Consider the following 22,071-nt stretch of genomic DNA (forward strand, 5'->3'; position numbering starts at 1 on the left):
CAGTCTGTTTTATGAGCATGTGAAAGGCATGGTGAATCGATTCTCAAATTACTGTACTTTGCATGATTGGAAACAAATCCGTGATTGCGAAATGCTGTGGTGTTACTTTTACAAAGACGGTCAATGAAAAAAAGAATGTGGACCAGGGCAATACTTTGTTTACAGCTTGTCCGAGGTCATTCATTATTAATACTATTAGTAATATCTTCGTTAAAGACTTTGATGGTGACAGCTCAAACATGAGAGGCTGAGCTTTATTAGCTCCACCTTGCGGAAATTCCGGATACTATTATTTTAATTGCGGTATTATAGGAGAATTTACGGTAACTCGCGGTAGACCGCGTAAAGCGCACCGCAAAATAATGCGGTATCGCCCGCGCATTTTGAATGGCTGCATCTGTATATCAAGAGGACATACGTTCAGTATATCATTCATTTAGACCGTTTCGTAAATGCACTTGGTTATAACTTCTACATTAGTTATTGAAAACAAGTACATAACTCTTAGGAATTAAATTGATATCAACTGGTTGGGATAACAATTGAATTCTCGAGCTGTAACGCATTGAAGTTGAATACTCATCCAATCTCTGGAGATTCAGATCTCCTGCGGGCTCTCTGGCTCATTGCCAGGCTGTGCTGTGTGGCTTGTGACGGTGTGCTGCTGATGCTCTGCGCTGCTCTCTGAAAACCAGCTAGTTAGTTTTGGCTGAAACTAGCAAGAGTTAGTGCACAGGAGAAAAGATGACTGTGGGTCCCAGCAAGTCAGGAAGAAGACCGGTTCGTTCCTGATGAAGCGCTATTGCTGAATAGTGATTCAGCTGTCCACAGTTCCGACTGTTCATGAAGCTTGCTGCTGATGGCAACAGTCGGTTGCCAGCGCCGCTCATACCCCGGGATCTCGCGGCCCGCACCAGACTCCCCGCGCCGCCGTAACTACCTGATTTCCTAGGGTTATAATAGAGCGCACTCAACCCCGCGGCAGACATGGTCCCCTTCCAAACTAATACGCACTTTCACACACCTAAAGCGAGGGATGCGCCGCCTTGGGGCTTTGGGACCCTGAGGCGCCGGACCGACTGGCCCGGGGGAGGCGGGAGTTCCGACCCACACCATTGGCTCCTGAAGGGGCGGGACATGCACAAATAACACGCCATTGGATGGCAAGGGGGCGGGACAACCAAACACCACGGACGACCATTGGCTGGAAAAGGGGGCGTGGTACCTGTCAAAAGTTTGACGAAAGGTGTCGCTTTATACTACTTGCCTTATTGTGCATGTTTTAGTATTGAATATTTATATGGAATTTTACCACTGAAGGGAAATTTTAGTAGCTGAGCATAAAAAGAATAGGAGCATAACGTGCGTGAAGGCCATAAACAATATTAATTTTGGAACATAAACATACAGTATTATGTAAACAATGGCTGGTCTTGGTACTTTAAAGAAAAAATACACACCAGTATTCCATTTCTCCCTAAATATTTTAAGCACCAAAGTCTTTAACTAACATGTGAAATAACATGTGTAGAAAAAGTGGGTTTTAAGCTTTTCTACGAGTACGCTCGATGCCGGAGTAATCAAGCATACTTTTAGAATTTGATTAATAGGGAATACAATATGGAATCACGTATCTAAAGAAATTAATAATATAATTATATGTATGTACTGCAACACAAACAGTAGTATACGTACACTGTACACCTACTGTACTCTGGCAACCTCCGCTCTAGACTCTTAGAACAGAGGAAAGTTCTGGTACTCGGACACACTGGCCGTTCCGAGGTTGTCCGGGCTGGGTCTCAGGATGGTCTGGAGGCACGCTGCGAGAATGTCCTACCCTTGGGAGCCTTTCTGCTCCTGGGCTGTCCTACCTTGGAATTCTCCTTTGAATTCCCTTTAGAATAGTCCTTAGAAAAAGTCTTGGAGCTCTGTGCTGCCTGTTTTTACCTGGAGGAACTTCAGCTCATTCATTGGCTGAAAGTTCCATGGGCATCAGAGTCCCACGTGGGTTACGCGGCCCTACCAGTCCCTGATTGGTTGATCAAGGTGAGATATGAGTCACTTACTCCTGACACTTAGGAATGCAGTCCAGATGTCCATTTGGCACTCCCTAGACAGATAGGTACCAATGGATGACCATTGTTCATGATTGCCAGGCTTAGCTAAGTGCATCCCCGTTTGGGAGCTGTCCCTTATCAAAAGAAAACATCTTTAAATCAGCCTGCATGAATAGTTTCTCTGTGGCTGCACCACAGAGATGAACAGAGAGATGGAGCCTCATTTGGGAAAACACAGCAACACTTAATTCTGCCTTATTAACAAGCATTTCCGCTACATATCCCCCCTTTTTGAAGGTCACGAGGTCCTGAGGTGTTGTTGCCTTCAAAACAAAACAGAGTTAAGTGATGTCCCTTGTCATTAGAACATTAACCTTAAATGTCCACATTACTCCTCGAGAATTCATACCGGAACCAGCATTGGGAACAAACAGGATGAATAACATCTGGAGTATGTATAAACACGGTAGGAGACATCATCTCATTCTAGGCATTACACATCAGGAAGTTCACTGTCAGTATCTGATACTTTTGTAGGCAGATCTTTGGGAAGAAGTCACTTCCTTTCTTTTGACATGCTACCTGGAGTACATCTTGATGTAAGAGTACAGCATTCGGAGTACATCCAGTCATGATCCAGATACCCAGCAGTAGTGTTACAATAACAACAGTTCCTGTTCCCAGCCCTCCGATAAACCACGACACGTGTGTTGGGCACCTCCTAGGGTGGTTTGGAGGTTTGTTCCATTAAAGCAAACTCAACTACCTGTACCTCTTCAGGGCTTACTGTTGCTTGGATTTCTATCGAATTCAATAGTGTGGCACCTGAAGGCATCCATGACCTCAAGTTTGGTCTTATATTGTCTGGTTCTAGACTGTACAGTGTTAAGTTCAAGAGCACTGTAGTCTCCTCAGGAACTTGCAGGAAAACTGATTGGTTAGGTAGCTGCATTGTGGTAGCTGTATCATGCCTGTCACAAGTCATAGTGTCAGTTAAATGTGGTGTGCTAACAGCCATTTACTTCCCACCTGCTATTCGTGCGGTTCATTAACCTCCCTCTGCTCGTTAGTAGCTTTACACCCTTCATTGGTGAATCGTTTAGACACAGCCAATGGATAGCTTTGGTAGCCATACCCATCTCAAAATTTGGAACCGAATTAAATCTTGGAGCGCCTTCTGGGTGAGCTATGAGCGATGGGGTTAATGTCAGATACTCCTCTACTGAGAAGAGTGGAATCAAGTGGGTTTGTGAATTGTGCCATGGCCATGCCATGCCATATCATTTGTTCAATATACTATAGTGCACACTGCATACAAACCTTGACTTTTACCATATCCTCTTCAGAGATGGTAAATTCATCAAATGGTAGTTGGTCATGTACAGTAAGTACAGTACTCGTGCTTATTGGGTTGTGTGCATGCCAAATGCCTATTATGGAAGTGTCACTTTTGACAGTTTTGGCCAGCAGCCATATCACCCTGCAACTCACAACTGGCAACCCACTGAAGCTAAGCAGGTGTGAGCCTGGTCAGTACCTGGATGGGAGACCTCCTGGGAAAAACTAAGGTTGCTGCTGGAAGAGGTGTTAGTGGGGCCAGCAGGGGGCGCTCACCCTGCGGTCCATGTGGGTCCTAATGCCCCAGTATAGTGACGGGGACACTATACCGTAAACAGGCGCTGTCCTTCGGATGAGACGTAAAACATAGGTCCTGATTCGTTAAAAATCCCAGGGCGTTTCTCGAAAAGAGTAGGGGTGTAACCCCGGCGTCTTGGCCAAATTTCCCATTGGCCCTTATCAATCATGGCCTCCTAATAATCCCCATCTATGAATTGGCTACATTACTCTGCTCTCCTCCCCACTGATAGCTGATGTGTGGTGAGCATTCTAGCGCACTATGGCTGCCATCGCATCATCCAGGTGGATGCTGCACATTGGTTGTGGTTGAGGGGAGTCCCCATTACCTGTAAAGCGCTTTGAGTGGAGTGTCCAGAAAAGCGCTATATAAGTGTCAGCAATTATTATTATTATTTGGAGGATAATGCATAGTTTCATCATAGACACTGATCAGTGAAGAAGCATGAATTGACTTATCTGAACAAAAGCTGCGTATGCACTAGTATTACTCATCAACAAAAAACTGTCAATGCCCTTAATATTAAAGTTCATGCCAAATGCCTTCTCAGACAAAGGGTTACTCTTTCAAATCACTTTCTTGATTCACAACTATGATGAATGACGTCTCTGAACAAATTTAAAAAAAGGAGAAATTAAGTTTGTCTTCTGGGTTTGCAGTCTTCATAACACAGCCAGAAAAGTATTATTTAGTTCTGATCATTTCACAATGCTAGAAAGCAGAACCAACAAAAAAGACTTTCACTTCTGGTTTTTATGTAGGTAGTCAGGATAGCTGTTCTACTCTTTTGTACCTTATATTTGGCCAGTTAAACAAACCTTATATATGAGTCTTATAATGCATACAAGTTACAGAGTAATAAATACTGAACAATAACATAGCTTATAACATAAAAATAACATATACAGATTATGAATATTGATCAATATTGTTATGCTGTTTTGATCAATTGATTATTCATGGTGAACTGATGATTACTCAGATAAGAATAAACTACATATGAAAGATGTTCTGTGCTCAACAGCTTTATCACCACAGCATGCATTATGCTACATTTTTTATGCATCAAAGAATTCTCTCAATAACGTAATGTAAAATGTAAAACAAATTAACATAATACTGTATGGCACAATAGGCCGATTCTTTTAATTTTTTAAATAAAAATTAAGAAACAATAACATGTTTTTTTATATATTCTAAGGTAATCACGAGGAAGAAAAATCACTAATGTTTCCACATATAAAAAGTAGTTTTTTTAACAATTTAAATTCATTTTATATAGCCTTTAAAGTAATCTCTTTGCTTATTCTTCACAAAAAATGTAAAAAATTAGCTCCCCACTTTCACCTTGCCATAACTATAGTGGGGATGTACCATATATGGGGGCTTGTTCAGGATCTTTGATCCATTTTGTGGAGACGATATTTACCCTTGGTTGACGTGTGCACTTGGGGTTGTTTTAGTTTGTAGTGGTCATTAGTACTATGGTATTTTAGTTTCTGTTATGGGTAATTGTGGTGTCCATCGTGACATTCAGTTTAGAGGATTTTCTGAGTACCCTTATGTTGGAGCAGTTTAATAAATGTCACAAGACAGATATGTTATTGATAACATGTTTTAGTCTCTTGGCTTACTGGGGACATACTGTATGAGATCTTAAAATGAAGAAGGGATACAACCCCCACGCCAGACAGACAAAGGTGATAAAAATCCATTCAAAAGGGTGCAGTGTGTTAACACAATCTTTGCTAACACAAGCCACTTGTAAGAACAAGGTGATTTTCTTCTCGGTTAAATGAAACCTACAATACGGTCAGACAGATTTTTAATTTTTCAAGCAAAATTAATAGTTTGTCAAAATCAATTACTTACAGCAGTACACGAAGTACACGACTTCTCAAATGGTACCTTTTTCTCTCATGCAAACTCAGAGTTTTTTTTTATTATTTCAAAACCTTGGACTCATAGTAATATTAAAACAGACCCCCCACTGGATCACATCTCTCAATGTTCCACACACATGAATCCCATGAAGTCAGATACACAGATATACCGAAAACAGTAGCTTACACGGCAATGAAGGGCAGTGTGATTGTCATACCGTATACCATATGGCCTCTACAGTATGTGTGAAATATTTTTCTTAATAACAAGTTTAAGCTAATAAATTGTAAATTGTTCACTCATTGCTAAAATGTGCATAAAGACAAAATATAGATTTTCTTAATGTGGATATAAACCTGAAAGAGATGCATCACATTTACAGCAAGCTATAATAATAAATCACTTTTTATACATCTGGCTATGTATCTCCCCTTTTTGTTTTGTTTTTTGACAAAGTACAACACTGTATGTGTGAAATATATTTTTCACAATTAAAAGTAAAACTATCCTGATTACTTGCTGAAATTTGAATAAGCACAATATAGGTATTCTCAATACGGATGTAAACCTGAAAGAAGCACATTGGTTCACAACATCCCAGTAAAATAATAAACTATTTTTCATATATTGAACTGAGAAATATTGTTTTTGTAAAATAGCCCTACCCTCTTTTTCATCCATCCATCCTTTTTCATTCCACTTTTCCTAGTGAGGGTCGTGGTTGCAGCAGGCCGAGTAGATCAGCCCAGACTTCCCAGTCCCCAGCAACAGATTCCAGCTCCTCCTGGGGGATCCCCAGGCGCTCCCAAGCCAGCAGAGAGATATACTGTAAATCCTCCAGCATGTCTTAGGTCTGCCACGGGGTCTCCGTCCAGTGGGACGTGCCCAGAATAGCTCCAGCAGAAGTCAACCGGTGGGCATCCTTATGAGACGGCCAAACCACTTCAACTGGCTCCTCTTTTGATCTGGGGGAGCAGTGACTCCATTCTGAGGCTCTCCCGGATTGCAGAGCTCCTCACCCTATCACGGAGGGTCAGCCCAACGGCCCTGCGGAGAAACCTAATTTCTGCTGCTTGTATCTGCGATCTCGTTCTTTCAGTCATTACACAGCTGATAGAACACAGCTCATCACCATAGGTGAGGACGGGGATGTAGCTCGACTGGTAAACCGAGGGCTTTCCCTTCAAACTCAGCTCCCGGTTCACCACCACAGACCGGTACAGTGCCCACAAAACAGCTGACGCTTCCCCAATCCGCTTGTCAATCTCACGCTCTCCCTTCAACATAACACGTTCCCAACACCAGTCTCCATTACCAGGATCTCATCCTTCTAGGTCCTTTCCACTTATGCCTGCCACTAGACTGGCATCGCAGCCAAACCTCACCCCTCTTTTTCAATTAATTTAATATTTAAAGTACTATAGTATACATTTTAAAGTTAATAAAAGTGCAATAAGTATACAACTTAAATTCTTAATTGGAATAAGATAGTCCCTCAGCATTTACAGGGATTTGAAGCCAGGTTTTTTTTTTGCAACAGCCCAAATGCTTTTATACACCATGTTAAACTTTCACTGCTCCACCTGGCGGTTTTACAAAGTAGTAAAGCCCGACAACTGAATAATTTAAAAAATGTGCAGTACCCCACAGAGCGTGTGACGCAATGTACTGCATTATCCTCTACAATAATAATAATAATAATAATAATAATAATAATAATAATAATAATAATAATTGCTTACACTTATATAGCGCTTTTCTGGACACTCCACTCAAAGCGCTTTACAGGTAATGGGGACTCCCCTCCACCACCACCAATTTGCAGCATCCACCTGGATGGCCTACAAGCCTGAGACACTTTAGTAGACACACTATTTATTAACCCAGTTCATGAGATGTTAAATAGCATCGTCTTTTGAATAACAACTCACTACACGTGCTACAACAAAAGATTGATCATTATCTTGATTGATTTTGATCATTAAAGTACATAGTATACAGTATATGTTGTTGCATGTTTGGATTATTCATATGTTTACATTTCACTTCATAGTACCCTATTCTGTAACAGTGGACATTCTTTGAGCACATGTCAAATATAGCCAGACCTTACTTTTAACTAGCACTTAATACATGCAGTTGATATTTTCTTTGGTAAAACACAGATTTCCTCTTTTCTTTATGCTGTATTTGTGCCTTCAATGCTGAGTAGATTTCTATGTTCCCCTGTCTTCAGAAGGCAAAAGTCTGATCCTCACAGATCTGTAAATAGGTGAAATATTGTATGGGCTATTGTAAAGAAGAACATGCCATGTGATGTGAAAAATCCACTGATTATAGAAGGTATATGACTGTTACTTCACATAGCTGGTGGCAGGACCTGGCTTTAACGCTGATTTCATTTTAATGTCCCTTATTCAATTATTTATTAGCAAGTTGGGGATAAAAATCATTGAAAAGCTCAGGTCAATTATGGAAGTGAATTATGGAAAAATTATGAAAGTGAATATCTCTCTGAGCGCTGTTTACTCCATCATCAAGAAATGGAATGGTATCTTACTATCCAGACACTGCATGAATGCTTATACAATCTGATCTTTTCACTTTAGTTTTTGCTGACATTATTGTGTAACCTATGTTACCCTTTTTACTCTTTGGTTTTGAGCAATCAGTTTTTGAATGAAATATTAAGTTTAAAAATGTGCATGCATCATTTTGTAATTTCACAACATGTGACACCATAGGAAGGCTCTGAATCTTTTTATAAGGCACTGTATTCATATTATAGTAGTTTGGGTTTTTTTGTAACTGGAGACATACAGTAGGTGGGTGGAATACAACTGCTAACATGAAAGCCAGCTTTACTTTCATGAATGTGTCTTGTAGCAAGTCCTGAAAGCTGTGTTTTTAGAAAAGATCTTGGATATGTGAGGTAGATCAAAAACAAAAAAATATATATTTAAATGCAATCATTTGTGATGAAATATTAATTAGATCTGCATTTTATTTTAGTAAAATACACATAAATAATGAATTTCCCAAACATACTGTAGCAATGCACATTAACATTAATATTCAAATTAACAGTGAGTGGGAATTGAGTAATAAACCGTAGTTACATGTGCATAATCTGTGGGGTGCTGTAATGAGAATAAGCAAATGAGGTCCTCTGAACTAATTCACTACTTGAAGCCTAAACATGTAGGTTGAAGACATTGTCTTTTAATTTTTCTTCTCTGTAGTACAGAAGATAGGTTATCTAATTTGCACACAACAAAAAAAAGGCCATGAAATAGATTATGTTAAAGCACAGAAAATGTTTTAAGCAACAGATCAAGGACTGACATTTCTTTACAGATGCTGCCATCAAGTGGAAATAACTTGGAAATATGAGCTAAAATAATCCCCTGCTGATTATTTTGGTTGGAAGATGAAAGCTTGAAAGGATTTCTTATTTTATACAAGATAGTTGTTTGAAAATTGTTTGGCAACACTTGAAATATTTTTAATACACATTAAAATTTGAGAAATTTAGTTTTCCATCACTTAGTAAATAGGAGAGCTGCATGAAAATATTGATAGGATATTGAAGTAACTCATTTTTATAAGTGTAGAAATTATTTTGTTTCTGGCTTTGTTAGTTTGTGAAATAAAATAATTGATTAAAATATATATATATATCTTAATAACCCAAAGCTGAGCTGATCACCATTATATACCCCCTGAAACCTTATATGGGTACAACCTTCTCCCAGCAGATGATATCCATCATCTAATAACTGTATGCTCATTCAGAATAACTTTTCTCCTTATTTCTGGAGGGTCTTGATGTCAGGGGGTCAGGGAAATGAGCTTTACTTACCCCCCAGAGGGAGCATTGAATGCAAAGGCAGCACAAAAAGAAAGAGGAGGGAGTTGGAGAGAACCCAGAACTTTAGACCTGAGCATTAATGTGGATAGAGTTTAAATAGGAATAGAGAAAAGTGATAACAGAAGAAGAGGAGAATGCTCCCTTCTCCTCCAGAACCGCTATCTGGCAGGTATTATTATTTAATTGGCTTCTGGAAATGTTGGCCCTGGTGTGAGTGAGAGTTTGTCGTTTTGCATGTTAAATTTGCCCTGTTGTGGACTGGTATCCCAGCCAGGGTCTTGCTCCCTTTGTTTGCCAAGATGAGATCTGGCTCCCCTCTGATCCTGCAAAGGATGAAGCTTTTCGAAAATGTATTAATGGAAATCTGATTATCAGACACTGCATGAGGATCTCTGTCACCGTCCGCAGACAGTACATTACAAGACACTCATTATCCATCTTGAGTTACACACGATATCGCATACACTTTCCTCTCAGCTAGCTAGCTCATGAGGGTGCACACTCGGGGCTTGGCTAGCAGTTTCCTATTTTCATACATGCAATACATTATCACCTCTTATTTCAAAATCCGTTACTGTTACCTGAAGAGACACAAACACAAACTCTTTCTCTTAATTTGTACTTATCTGTGTGAGAAAGCGCTCTGTCTGTTTGTCTCTTCCGTGTTGCTGTCCGACTTCCTGGTATGGTGGCCTCTTGGGACAAAACCCAATACCCGTTTTCAGCTTGGCTTTATAATGTCAAGGTGGAGTGGTGCATGCGCACATCATCCTGTAAAGGAAGTACCATTTTTACATGAGGTAAAAAATAAGTGAAATGTATTCAGGGTTGGTGTTTTTTTTGTACATTCTGTTTACACTATTCTTTAAAAGAAAGAAGGAATTCCCATGTTAGGGAAATTAGTTTATCTGAGGTGAAATGCAGCTCCATAATTTTGTAACAGTGGTATAGTCCAAGGGGGCAGGGCTATATGGTACCTATTTAGGAAGGGGGGAGAGATCTAACTGGGTTTTAGTCTTGCTATTGCTACAGTGTGGAGCTGATAGGACCTAAGTGTGCTAGAATTCCTGACCGCTTTCTTAGGGTTTGTTTTTTTGTGTGTGTACTAGTTGAACTTTGTTGTTTGTTTTTTCTTTTGTTTTGCTATATATAAATTGTCTGTGGGGAGCATTGTCATAATATACCATCATCTTTGCACCTAAGTGCAGTTGTGGCTGAGCCATCATTTAGTTTTAAAAGGACTCACTTGGGCACCCCTACTGCCCTCCCTGTGACAGTGTGCAAATGTGGAAAGAATGTCCAACTAGATCTGTTTTGACTTATAGGCTAATAATAATAATAATAATAATAATAATAATAATAATAATAATAATAATAATAAGTTAAAAGGAGAAAACAAACAGTACATAAAATAATTTAAAAGTAGGTATTACAAAACAAGTTATTTGGATGATGCGACGGCAGTCATAGTGCACCAGAACGCTCACCACACATCAGCTATCAGTGGGGAAGAGACCAGAGTAATGAAGCCAATTCATAGATGATGATTATTAGGAGGCCATGATTGATAAGGGCAATTGGGAAATTTGGCCAAGATGCCGGGGTTACACCCTTACTATTTTCGAGATGACCACAGAGAGTCAGGACCTCGGTTTTACGTCTCATCCGAAGGACAGCGCCTGTTTACAGTACAGTGTCCCCATCACTATACTGGGGCATTAGGACCAACATGGACCGCAGGGTGAGCACCCCTTGCTGGCCCCACTAACACCTCTTCCAGCAGCAACCTTAGTTTTTCCCAGGAGGTCTCCCGTCCAGGTACCTAGTCTAAACCTAGTTTATTTGAAAGTAGAGTAGTGAACAAAACTCTAATGAAAGCTTAAAACTCAGATTTTTTCCCAAAATAATGTTTTGTCAATATATTTATCTCTCCTTTCTTCAGGGAGTACCACAACTTTTTTATCTTTTATTAATATAAAGGACTAATATCCTTTATATTATACACTATACTGTAAACAGGCGCCGTCCTTCAGATGAGAAGTAAAACCGATGTCCTGACTCTCTGTGGTCATTAAAAATCCCAGGGCGTTTCTCAAAAAGAGTAGGGGTGTAACCCTGGTGTCCTGGCCAAATTTCCCATTGGCCCTTACCAATCATGGCCTCCAAATAATCCCCATCTATGAATTGGCTTCATTACTCTCCTCTCAACTGATAGCTGATGTGTGGTGAGCATTCTGGCGCACTATGGCTGCCGTCGCATCACCCAGGTGGATGCTGCACATTGGTGGTGGTGGAGGGGAGTCCCCATTTCCTGTAAAGCGCTTTGAGTGGAGTGTCCAGAAAAGCGCTATATAAGAGTAAGAAATTATTATTATTACATAACCATGGCTAACCTTGTCTACTTAGTGACAAGCACTTCAGAGGAGGATACATAAAAAACTGGTTCCCACAATAGTACTTATGCAACTCTGATTTTCATAAATCTTTCAACATCTCTGATCAATGTAAAATCCACAAAAAGCCTGTTTTTTAAATTTGTTGTACAAACTGTTGTTTGTTCTGTTCTACAAATAATAGGTTAATGATTAAAACTGAGATTAGGTTTTTATTCATTTTATTGAATAACAGAACATGGTACTGTTTAATTAACATCTGACAGTGCATGTCACATATTTATCTCAGTAATAACCACATCTAATGCAAAACAATAAAAAATCATCTATTAAACTATTTTGTCCCTGAATTGGTATAATAGTACATTAATTAGATCTGTATTTTTGGACATACGATAAGCATCACATAAATCCTGAAAGCTGCTTTGCTTTTCATTGCTAGGATAAGTTTAGACATCAGCAAGGAATGCAAAAAAGGGACAAAAGGTTATCCATTCATTAAAACAAGGCCAAATTGGCTAGCTAATGTTTTATTCAAATTACTAACCTCTGCGCCAGAATAATTGGTAGTCTTTGACAGTCTCAAAGATACCCTCAAGCTATTTGGGACTGCATATCTAATAATTAAAATACATCTGGTGCTGGTCACTGGTCGTGGCAGCTGTGATCATCTTACCTTATCTATATTTGTAGTAGTGCAGCTTTCGGTATAGCTAGAGGACATCACAGGACCAACACTAAAACATTACTTACAGGTATTATGAGATATAATTGAAAATGATGGACACATCAGGGGGTCACAAATTTAAATTGCACCCCAGTGTATTATGCATGGATCCATATTCTGCTTACAGATGAAGCCTGGCAAGGTTCCCAGCTGCTGTTAAGGACAGTTTCATTTGCTCAAGGGAAAGATGTAATTACAGTGCTGCTCTCTAGATATTAAAAATACAATTTTAAGTACAATTTGTTTTCTGACTTTTTTTTTTACATTGATTAGAGCATTTCAGTTTGTTTTCCTACACAGGGGATTTAGATAGCAGAAATATTTTATACCTGTATGAGCCTCATTGACTTTTTAATCATCTTTGCCTTTCCTATTTTTCTGCTCTGTAGTCTAACATCCTAAAGGGCATACTGATATAATAAGAATAATAATAATAATTTCTTACACTTATATAGTGCTTTTCTGGACACTCCACTCAAAGCGCTTTACAGGTAATGGGGATTCCCCTCCACCACCACCAATGTGCATCATCCACCTGGATGATGTGACAGCAGCCATAGTGCGCCAGAACGCTCACCACACACCAGCTATTAGTGAGGAGGAGAACAGAGTAATAAAGCCAATTTATAGATGGGGATTATTAGATATACAGTAATAAGATGGATGTCAGACATTCTCTAGATAGCTACCATCTTTGGCATGGGATTGTTGTACAAATCGTTCAACTTTTCCAATTTTCATTACCATGTCTGTAGCCATGGAGACCACTTGTTTCTCTTGGTGCACTTGGGCACTGTTTATTTAGGATAATCTTCTTCTCACCAATGCAGTTATCAAGACAAGGATTGTCCCATTTACAGTTGACATTTAATTCTGATTAGATTATTTGTAGTGGCAACAATCTAATAATCCTACAAAATAGTCTCACAAATCTTTGGGTTTTTTTTCCTTATCAGTTTTATCAGTGTATACTGCTGGGTATACCTTCCAAAAACAGTGCCTTGCAAGTATTATTTTGTTATCCGTATGCCTGTGTTACAGGTATGCGTTAATATAGGAAGGGTATAGTTATCTTCACTAACACAGACACATCCGTGTTGCACAGGCAACTGAGTATTGTTCTGTGGGGTGGAACGTTCTGATCCCTGTTCTTTACACTGATTTCTCATGATATTGTATTAAATGAAATGTAGGACTAAGAAAATAAGGAATAATAAATAATAAATAAAGGAAATACAGTAACTTAAAAACCATAAATACTGTATACATAAAATACCAATTAAAGGTACCTGCTTTTTGCAGGGTTTAGTAAGAACTGAATCTGTAGAAGTGACTCACCTTCTGTTTGCTATTCTGTTCATGGCAGGAGAAAAGCTGACATCCTATTTGAAATGACTGAACTAGTCCTTGAAAGGAGAGCACATGCTACTTGATCTGAATAGCAATGACAAAGAGCCCTTCACTGGAACCATTAATTCCCCACTGCACAATAGAATAAGCTAAGAATGACAGTAGCTGTAACTGCTCATTTTGCAACATTGGTATTCCAGCTAAATAGTACCTTGGGGTTGAGAAAAGTAGCAATTGTGTTGACAAAAAGACACCAACTGTCCTCTCATTGGCAACAGTGTTTTCAATTGTACCATCAGTCAAAACCAAAGCATTTTGGATCTGTAACACTCTGCTAAGGAGATACTTTTTTAATAGTAACGCAAACATGTGTTTAAGAAAACAGCCATTGTTCTTAAAAAACCTTAGTTGGTGTACACTTGGTTAGGCTATACTTGATTTCCTTATTAACATTCTGTCAGCTTTTTATGAAACAAGTTGAATAGCTGTGCTGCATATTTCGTCTGTTAGACATTCACTCTAAAATTTTTCATGCTGTTCCATGTACAGTATAAATTAAATGAAATGGATGTATACAGATCCAGTATCTTTTTTGTGCTTGTATGCTTAATTGCCAAATCTGATCTCCAGCACTAAATATTGCTATTTTACCACTATATCACTAATCAGTGTAATATACTGCATATGAAAGAAGTATAGTCCAGATAGGTTTTGATGATGTTATTGATTCTGTTTAGTTATTATCATTGAATTAAGAATGCCAAAATGGCTAATTCTATTAAATTGTAAATACAAAAAATATAATTATATCCCAGGTCTTTAATATTTTTATTTATTATTTTCAGAGTATTTGAGTATCACAGATGAATTTATTGTACATTTTTTTCTAATAATAAGAAAATAAATGATATGATGTCTTAGATGGCCTTTTTTCACAGAGGCCACATAAGCTGTTCTGTGTGATGTGATCTGATGTACAGTTATCTTGCTGATGTACAGTTCAAGGATCAATAGTTACTTTGGCATCTTAATTCCATTTTTAGCACCTGGACAACCTCATGTGCCACATTTGAAATTGATTTAGACTTTTTTATTGAAGTGATTTATTAAGTTTCTGCCATGTTTGTGATGTAGTAAAGACGTTTATGAGACAGTAAAGAAGACATTTTAAAATTTAAAATTTGTATTTTTTTTTAAATTTAATATACTCTAGGTAAACCATATTTAAAGGAAAAAAACATCTTTGTCCTCGGGACACATTTTCCAATTTTGATTAATGTAATTGACCTGAAGTTTGGATGTATAAAAAAAATGAATTATTTTACAGTGACAAGTCAATGTATTGCACTAAAAATAATCTGCATTAGAGAAAATTGTGTTTTATGAATTGCTCACAAGTTTCAGTTTTTTGGACTTAAACCATCTATTGCATTTTATCTGTTTGTTGCCAAATGGTCTCCCTTAACAGCCCTTAAAGAACAGGAAATTGCTTTAGTCTCCTGTGAAATTGCTTTGTGTTATCCCAAAGTTAGTTAAATTCTTTCTTATTATGAGGCATAGATGAAAAATGGAAAAGAAAAATAGCAACGTCAGGGTTACAGTTATTTCAGAGTCATGTTTTATCTTGAAGAAGTTAGATTTTCCCTGAACATTATTTAAATATTAACTTTAGAGTTGTAGAATAGGAATACAACATACAGTATATACATACAGATAGTGGTTGAAGGAAATGAAAACACCTGGTAAATAACAGATACCAAGAGTATTATAGTTTCATACATGTGAGGCTCATGTATTAAGTAAACAAACAACAACCCAGTGTGCTTTGTTATGTATAAAAATGATGAACATAGTTGCCTATAATTATGATTGGCATGCCTGCCAGAGGAGAAAATTTCCATGGTCTGTGGGAGGAAACTGGAGCACCTGGCAGATACCCATAAAAACACAACGAGAACATACAGACCTCACAAAGATAGCACACCAGGAATTGAACCCAAGACCTTACCACTGTGAGGTAGAAATGTTAGCCACTGTGCCACCCAAGCCTAAAAGGAAGTACTGTATTTGGAACCAGCTGCTAGACTCTGCCATGTGTAGAAGGCACATGATGATAAACTATTTAAGTTTTAAATGTTAAACTCTATGTATCTGTAAAATAAGTTGTCAGCAATAAACTGCATTTTTGTCCTAACACGGCTCCAATCTGGTAAAAGTTCATACCATTAATATACTGGTTCAGGGATAGTCCATGTTAATGTACAGTATGCATTGTAACGTGTGAACACATTTAATGAGCTAGCATCATATACCCTAGCATAGCAAGTTTGCTCCTTGTCTTTCTTATGCATGTATGGAATTGGGAGATGTACCTGAGTTTAAATCAGAGGTTCCACATTTATATTTCAGTTCAGTTCAATTATAAATTATTAAGATAATTAATTTAAATTCTGTCACTATAATTGCATTATGACCATTGTGACATCTGCTTTGGCAACACTGAGATACAGCAGTCGGTGACAACGTCTAGTTTCAGTTTCCCCAGTTAAGAACTGAAGTAGATACAAGAAATCTTGTCTTAAGTATGCAGTCAAGCCTAAACTTAAAAAGTCTATAGTGTCTTTTGTTTTATGCTTCTTTAGTGTTTTTACATTTTGAGGTGGTTCTGCTCCCTTGAGTTCAATCATGAAACAGCCCTCGTCTTTCCTGGAATCTGAAGAGCACATATCTCATACTTCACAAAAATGTACTGTATGTTTATTCTTTGCTATTTTTTTATCTTTACAGGATGTCCTGGGATGTGGGACAATATTACCTGCTGGCAGCCTGCTATGGTTGGACAAGTGGTCAGTGTCCACTGCCCAGCATTATTTCAAATCATAAACTCTGAAGATGGTGGGTAATTTTAAACTATTAAAATGTGTGCATGTGCTGAAATAAGAACTTAGTTCAAAATTGATTGAAATGCAGTTCTAAGTTTAAGTTTATGTGTGTTTACCTAGATTTATAGTTAAGAAAACAAACAAAATATTATAAGAATGTAACTAAATATACTGTACCAGTGATTATTATTACTTTTTTACTCTGTGCATTTTCTCATTTTTATCTATGGTTGAATAACATTAAACAATTAACTAAAGAAGTGATTAATTCTTTTATGAACATTGTCACACAGATTACGGATAAATCATCACTTTACAAGCTGCGATTGGTTGTAATTTTCCCTCTTCAGTATTTTATTATATTCAGGGACTAACTATTAGATTGGCCAAAGCACTACCAACACAGAAGCTAAGAAAGAATGATCATCTTTTGTACCAGGATGGGCAACAACCAAGGAAATTGGGATTGTGTCTAGTGGTATTGGTGTGGAGCATTAGATGGAAGAATTTCAGGGGGTTATCTGGGACACGGGCTGTAGGAAATAGCATCCTTCAGATAAGGCATTAAAAAGAATCCACATAACTCATTCACTTGTACAATTTGGGCTTAAACATGTACAATTTGGCCATCGTAAATTTTCATCTTATTTCAGTTGTGAAGCAGTTTTCTTTCCACTACCAAAAATCTACTGTAGGTAGTGAGACCTCTGGTGCAGAATATGATAATTGATAATTGTGGCTACATTGTTCAGCTGCTGCTTTTAAATTCTGCTAATTAAAAAAAAAATAAACTTGTTTAATCAAAGCAAATAAAAGTAATGTATTTTAAGGTAATCTAACTCATGAGTTAAGGCTACCCAGTCATGCTGTCAAATACCTTGGTTTCTTTAATTAAATATCTGGGTGAGTTTCCCAAATCTGTTAGGTACAGATGCAGCCATTCAAAATGGGTGAGGTATTTCGCGGCATACCCCGGTGGGCGTGTCGCGGTATCACACGGTATCACGCGTTTCACGTGTGTCACGTGACTAACTATCCGGCGTCGCCTTGTAAAACCGCCAGGGGGAGCTTAACCTCTCATGTACAGCATTTGAGCCTTTAATTTTGAACTGTGTATTACAGCATGTTAATCATCAGTCATTAAAATGTTGGTATATTTTATGAAAGCAAGATTGCTCAGTTGGACAAAAGTACACAACCTACCTTTATCAGAAATATTTATGCATCAAAGCCTTTACTGAAGATATTACTAATAGTATTAATAATGGATGACTTTGGACAAGCTGTATACTCAAAGTATAATTTCTTTAGCACATTTGTACAAGCACTTGGAATCTGTCCAAGCCATACTTTGTCAGGCATTTTGTTTTACTTCAACGAGGCATAAAAACTTTCTTGCTTTTAACAGGGCGTTTCATAATTTCTAGCTACGAAAATGATTTAAAATGCGACACCTATCATTCAACTAGAGCTTAAAATATCACAAGGAAAAATACACACCGGTATTCCATTTCTCCCTAAACATTGTAAGCTTCGAAGTCTTTAACTAACGTGATACCGGAGTCAACAAGCATACTTTTAGAATTTGATTAAAAGGGAATATAATATGGAATCGCGTATCTCAAGAAATTAATAACGGTATGATTATATCTGTGTACTGCGGCAGGACTGTGTAAGGCTGTTTCGCCTACCTGCTCATGCGAGCTGTCTTGTAGCCTACAGGTCTAGGTGCGTGACTACCAACTGGCAGGTTGTGTGTTCGAATCCAGCTGGTGCTGGACTTTTATTTTAACAAACATTTCTTCGAAAAAATAGGTAAGCGATATTATGGACAATCAATTGACTTTTATATTTCAAAATATCGCAACATGATCGATATTTGCGATATTTTGAATATATCTTCCCTTCTGACAGCGGTTCCTGCTTCTATTGTGTGTGTGTGTGCAACAGTAAATTTTTATAGAGAAATGGAGGCTGGACAGTATGCGTTACAATATAAACATTTATATTGATTTAAATCGTGTTCTGATTTAAATCGCAAACGCGTGTTTAATTTTGTGTTTTTTAATCATGATCAGGCTAATGCATTTCTACATTTTCTGTATGAACCAGCTTAGAGGTTCATACAGAAAGACAGCTTGTGTTTAAATTGAGTGTAAGGTAATTTATGCTTCTAAAGTCATGGTCAGTATTGTTGTACTGTGCTGTACTGTGTCACATTATTTTATAGCGTTTTTATTGCGTTATTAAATCCGGTGGCGCTGTGTTAGTTTCCTGACTCACATTATTTAAACTGCGACACTGATCATTCATCTCTAAATAAACTTTATTTTATATAGCGTTTTAAGCGAATAGGTAATTAGATTGCTCATAAACCTAATCACTTTTTCTACATAAACACAGCGTGATTGCTCTCTGAAAATGCTTTTCCTTTATTTTTAAAGTAGGCTCAGATTTCAACTATAGATCGTATTATTATAAACTTTCTTGGAAAAATGTATTTTATGTAAACCATGTTTGCTATTAATTCATTTAGGGCTAAAATACGTTCATTGTCTTCCAATCGAGGCGAGTTGACATTGGAAGCCTGCCACACCCGGACCGTTAAACCAACGCATTAGCACGTCAAAGCCCATTGAGCCAGTATTGGCTTTAGTATCCCCCCCTTCTCCCCTCAATTCAATTCAATTCAAGGTGTTTTATTTGCATGACAGATGGGTACAAGCAGTGTTGGGTACTGTATGTATATTGTAACGCTTACGGCAGACAGGCACTGTGTAGGAGCCGACGCACCAGAGCAGCGCCTGCAATTTTTATACTTATAACTTAGTTTTTAAAATTAGTCAAGCAATACGAAGCATCTCCTTTTACTTAGTGCCTGAGCATACTGCAACGCGTGTGAAGCCCATAAACAATATTAATTTTGGAACTTAAACATACAGTATATGGCTGGTCTCGGTACTTTAAAGAAAACATACACACCAGTATTCCATTTCTCCCTAAACATTTTAAGCATCGAAGTCTTTAACTAACGCGATACCGGAGTCAACAAGCATACTTTTAGAATTTGATTAAAAGGGAATATAATATGGAATCGCGTATCTCCAGAATTTAAAGACCAGACAATCGCAAACTCGTTTTCAATAAAATTATTTTATTCATTCAGCAGTTTGTGAGAGGGACATCCAGCAGGGAGAGACACACACACCGGTTTTCATTGACAACATTGTTTTTTTTTCAATTCCTCTTGTCTAACAGGAATGTTTTGTTTGTGGACAGACTGTTAGACAAGAGGAAAAGACCGCCTCCTCCTATGAAGCATTTCGTTGATCCGATCACGAATTATTTTCCAGTCGTACGCAGCAAGGGTTGAGAATCTCCGATTCACCATCGTACTAATGGTTTCCCGGAGATTGGGTTAAAAAAAAACAAAAAACATACTAACAACTGTGCCATCCTACTCCTTAGTTAATACATTTTATTATTCATAAACAGTTAACATTGTTAGCAAAATATTTTGAATTATATTTAACCCTATTTTTTCTTTAGTTTTGTATTTAACTTATTATATGATAGTCAGACTTAATGTATATTTGAACAATGAAAATATATTTTTACAAGATTTTACATTAAGCACTTAAAATTAATATGGTTAATAATAGTAAACTGTAACATGCTGTAACAAGATCGGTTACAAGAAGAAAATGCTTTCAGAGAAAATGTTTCAACCAAACCCGTTTCCACACACCCCGCCCCCACTACCATTAGAATATACACAAACATTTTAGCGTTTCATTCTGAGCAGAAGACCCTCACACCTGAAGAGTGCTGGTTGTGACGAATTAAACCGGTTTTACAGGTTTCAATCACAGACCATGTGACATGGGACTCAGTAAACTACAGTAACACCGTATTTGATAACGCTTTAAAAACGCTATAAAATAATGTGACTTGGCACAGAACAAGTTTACAACACAGTACAAAGATAAATGCTGACCATGACTTTAGAAGCATAAATTGCCTTACACTCAATTTAAACACAAGCTGTCTTTAGCCCTCTAAGCTGGTTCATACAGAAATGTAGAGATCTAGGCTCAGAACACACAGCTTCATTAGCAAATACATATGCAGGACAACTAGAGAAGACGTTTTACAGAGGATGGATTTTTAGAAACATCCCATCAGACATCCCATCATATTCACAACGTGAAATCTAGAAAATAATATTACGTAACCAAAATCCGCAATATGGAAACAGAACCTGTGTAATTGTTGATAGATGATGTACATTTTTTCAAGACGAACTACAACATTTAAAAAATGACTTGTATGTACTTGATATCTCTAATCAATCCACGGGTCCCAGCACAAAACGAAAGTAAAACGCATACCGTTTCTCGCTTCTTATTGCTCAAAAGTAATTTGACCGTATGAAATGCATAATATAAACCTAGAAACATATACGTGAGCAGTACTTAAGCACTGTAGTATCGGTGTTAAGACATACCTCTCAAATACTGTAAATCAAGTTAAAAATATCTCAAGACCAATTCTGGTCGTAATGAAACCATGCAAGGGAGTTTTTATGTCCGTTGCTGTTCTTTTGCAACATGAATATAATTATATCATTATTAATTTATTGAGATACGCGATTCCATATTATATTCCCTTTTAATCAAATTCTAAAAGTATGCTTGTTGACTCCGGTATCACGTTAAAGACTTCGAAGCTTACAATGTTTAGGGAGAAATGGAATACCGGTGTGTATTTTTTTCTTTAAAGTACCGAGACCAGCCATATACTGTATGTTTATGTTAAGATTTCCCTTCAGTGGTAAAATTAGATATGAATATTCAATACTTAAACGGGCACAGTTAAGACATTAAATATACATATACATATTGTATACAGTACAGTTTGCATACGGTAATATGTTTATGTTACGCGATTAAAAAATAAATAAATAAAACTGGAAGGTCCAGCACCACCATTATGTTTATATGGTTGTTTTCGTTGGTTGGTTGTTATTATGGTTATTAATAATACGATCTATAGTTGAAATCTGAGCCTAAATAAAAAGAAAAAGCAAGTGATTAGGTTTATGAGCAATCTAATTAATTATTCGTTTACAACGCTATATAAAATAAAGTTTATTATTAATTTGCTGGACAGAGCGGTGAACATTATTATGCATAAGACAAAGATAACGATCCTGATCAGTTTAGAAATCTGTGTACGCTGTAAGGTTTTTACTTCTTAAACTTTTAA

At 37.5% G+C, this 22,071-nt stretch overlaps 1 protein-coding gene across 10 annotated transcripts in view; it reads left to right on the forward strand.

Moving 5' to 3' along the window:
- LOC102696776 (pituitary adenylate cyclase-activating polypeptide type I receptor) overlaps nt 1-22,071 on the forward strand; it is a 142,871-nt gene that overhangs the window by 80,830 nt on the left and 39,970 nt on the right. For all 10 annotated transcript variants that reach the window (XM_069191203.1, XM_015354276.2, XM_015354279.2 and 7 more), the window contains one exon: nt 16,709-16,816. In XM_069191203.1, the coding sequence (XP_069047304.1) occupies nt 16,709-16,816 (108 nt within the window). The remainder of the gene's footprint in view (nt 1-16,708; nt 16,817-22,071) is intronic.

Source organism: Lepisosteus oculatus, chromosome 6, assembly GCF_040954835.1.
Source record: "Lepisosteus oculatus isolate fLepOcu1 chromosome 6, fLepOcu1.hap2, whole genome shotgun sequence".
In the NCBI taxonomy this organism is placed as follows: Eukaryota; Metazoa; Chordata; class Actinopteri; order Semionotiformes; family Lepisosteidae; genus Lepisosteus; species Lepisosteus oculatus.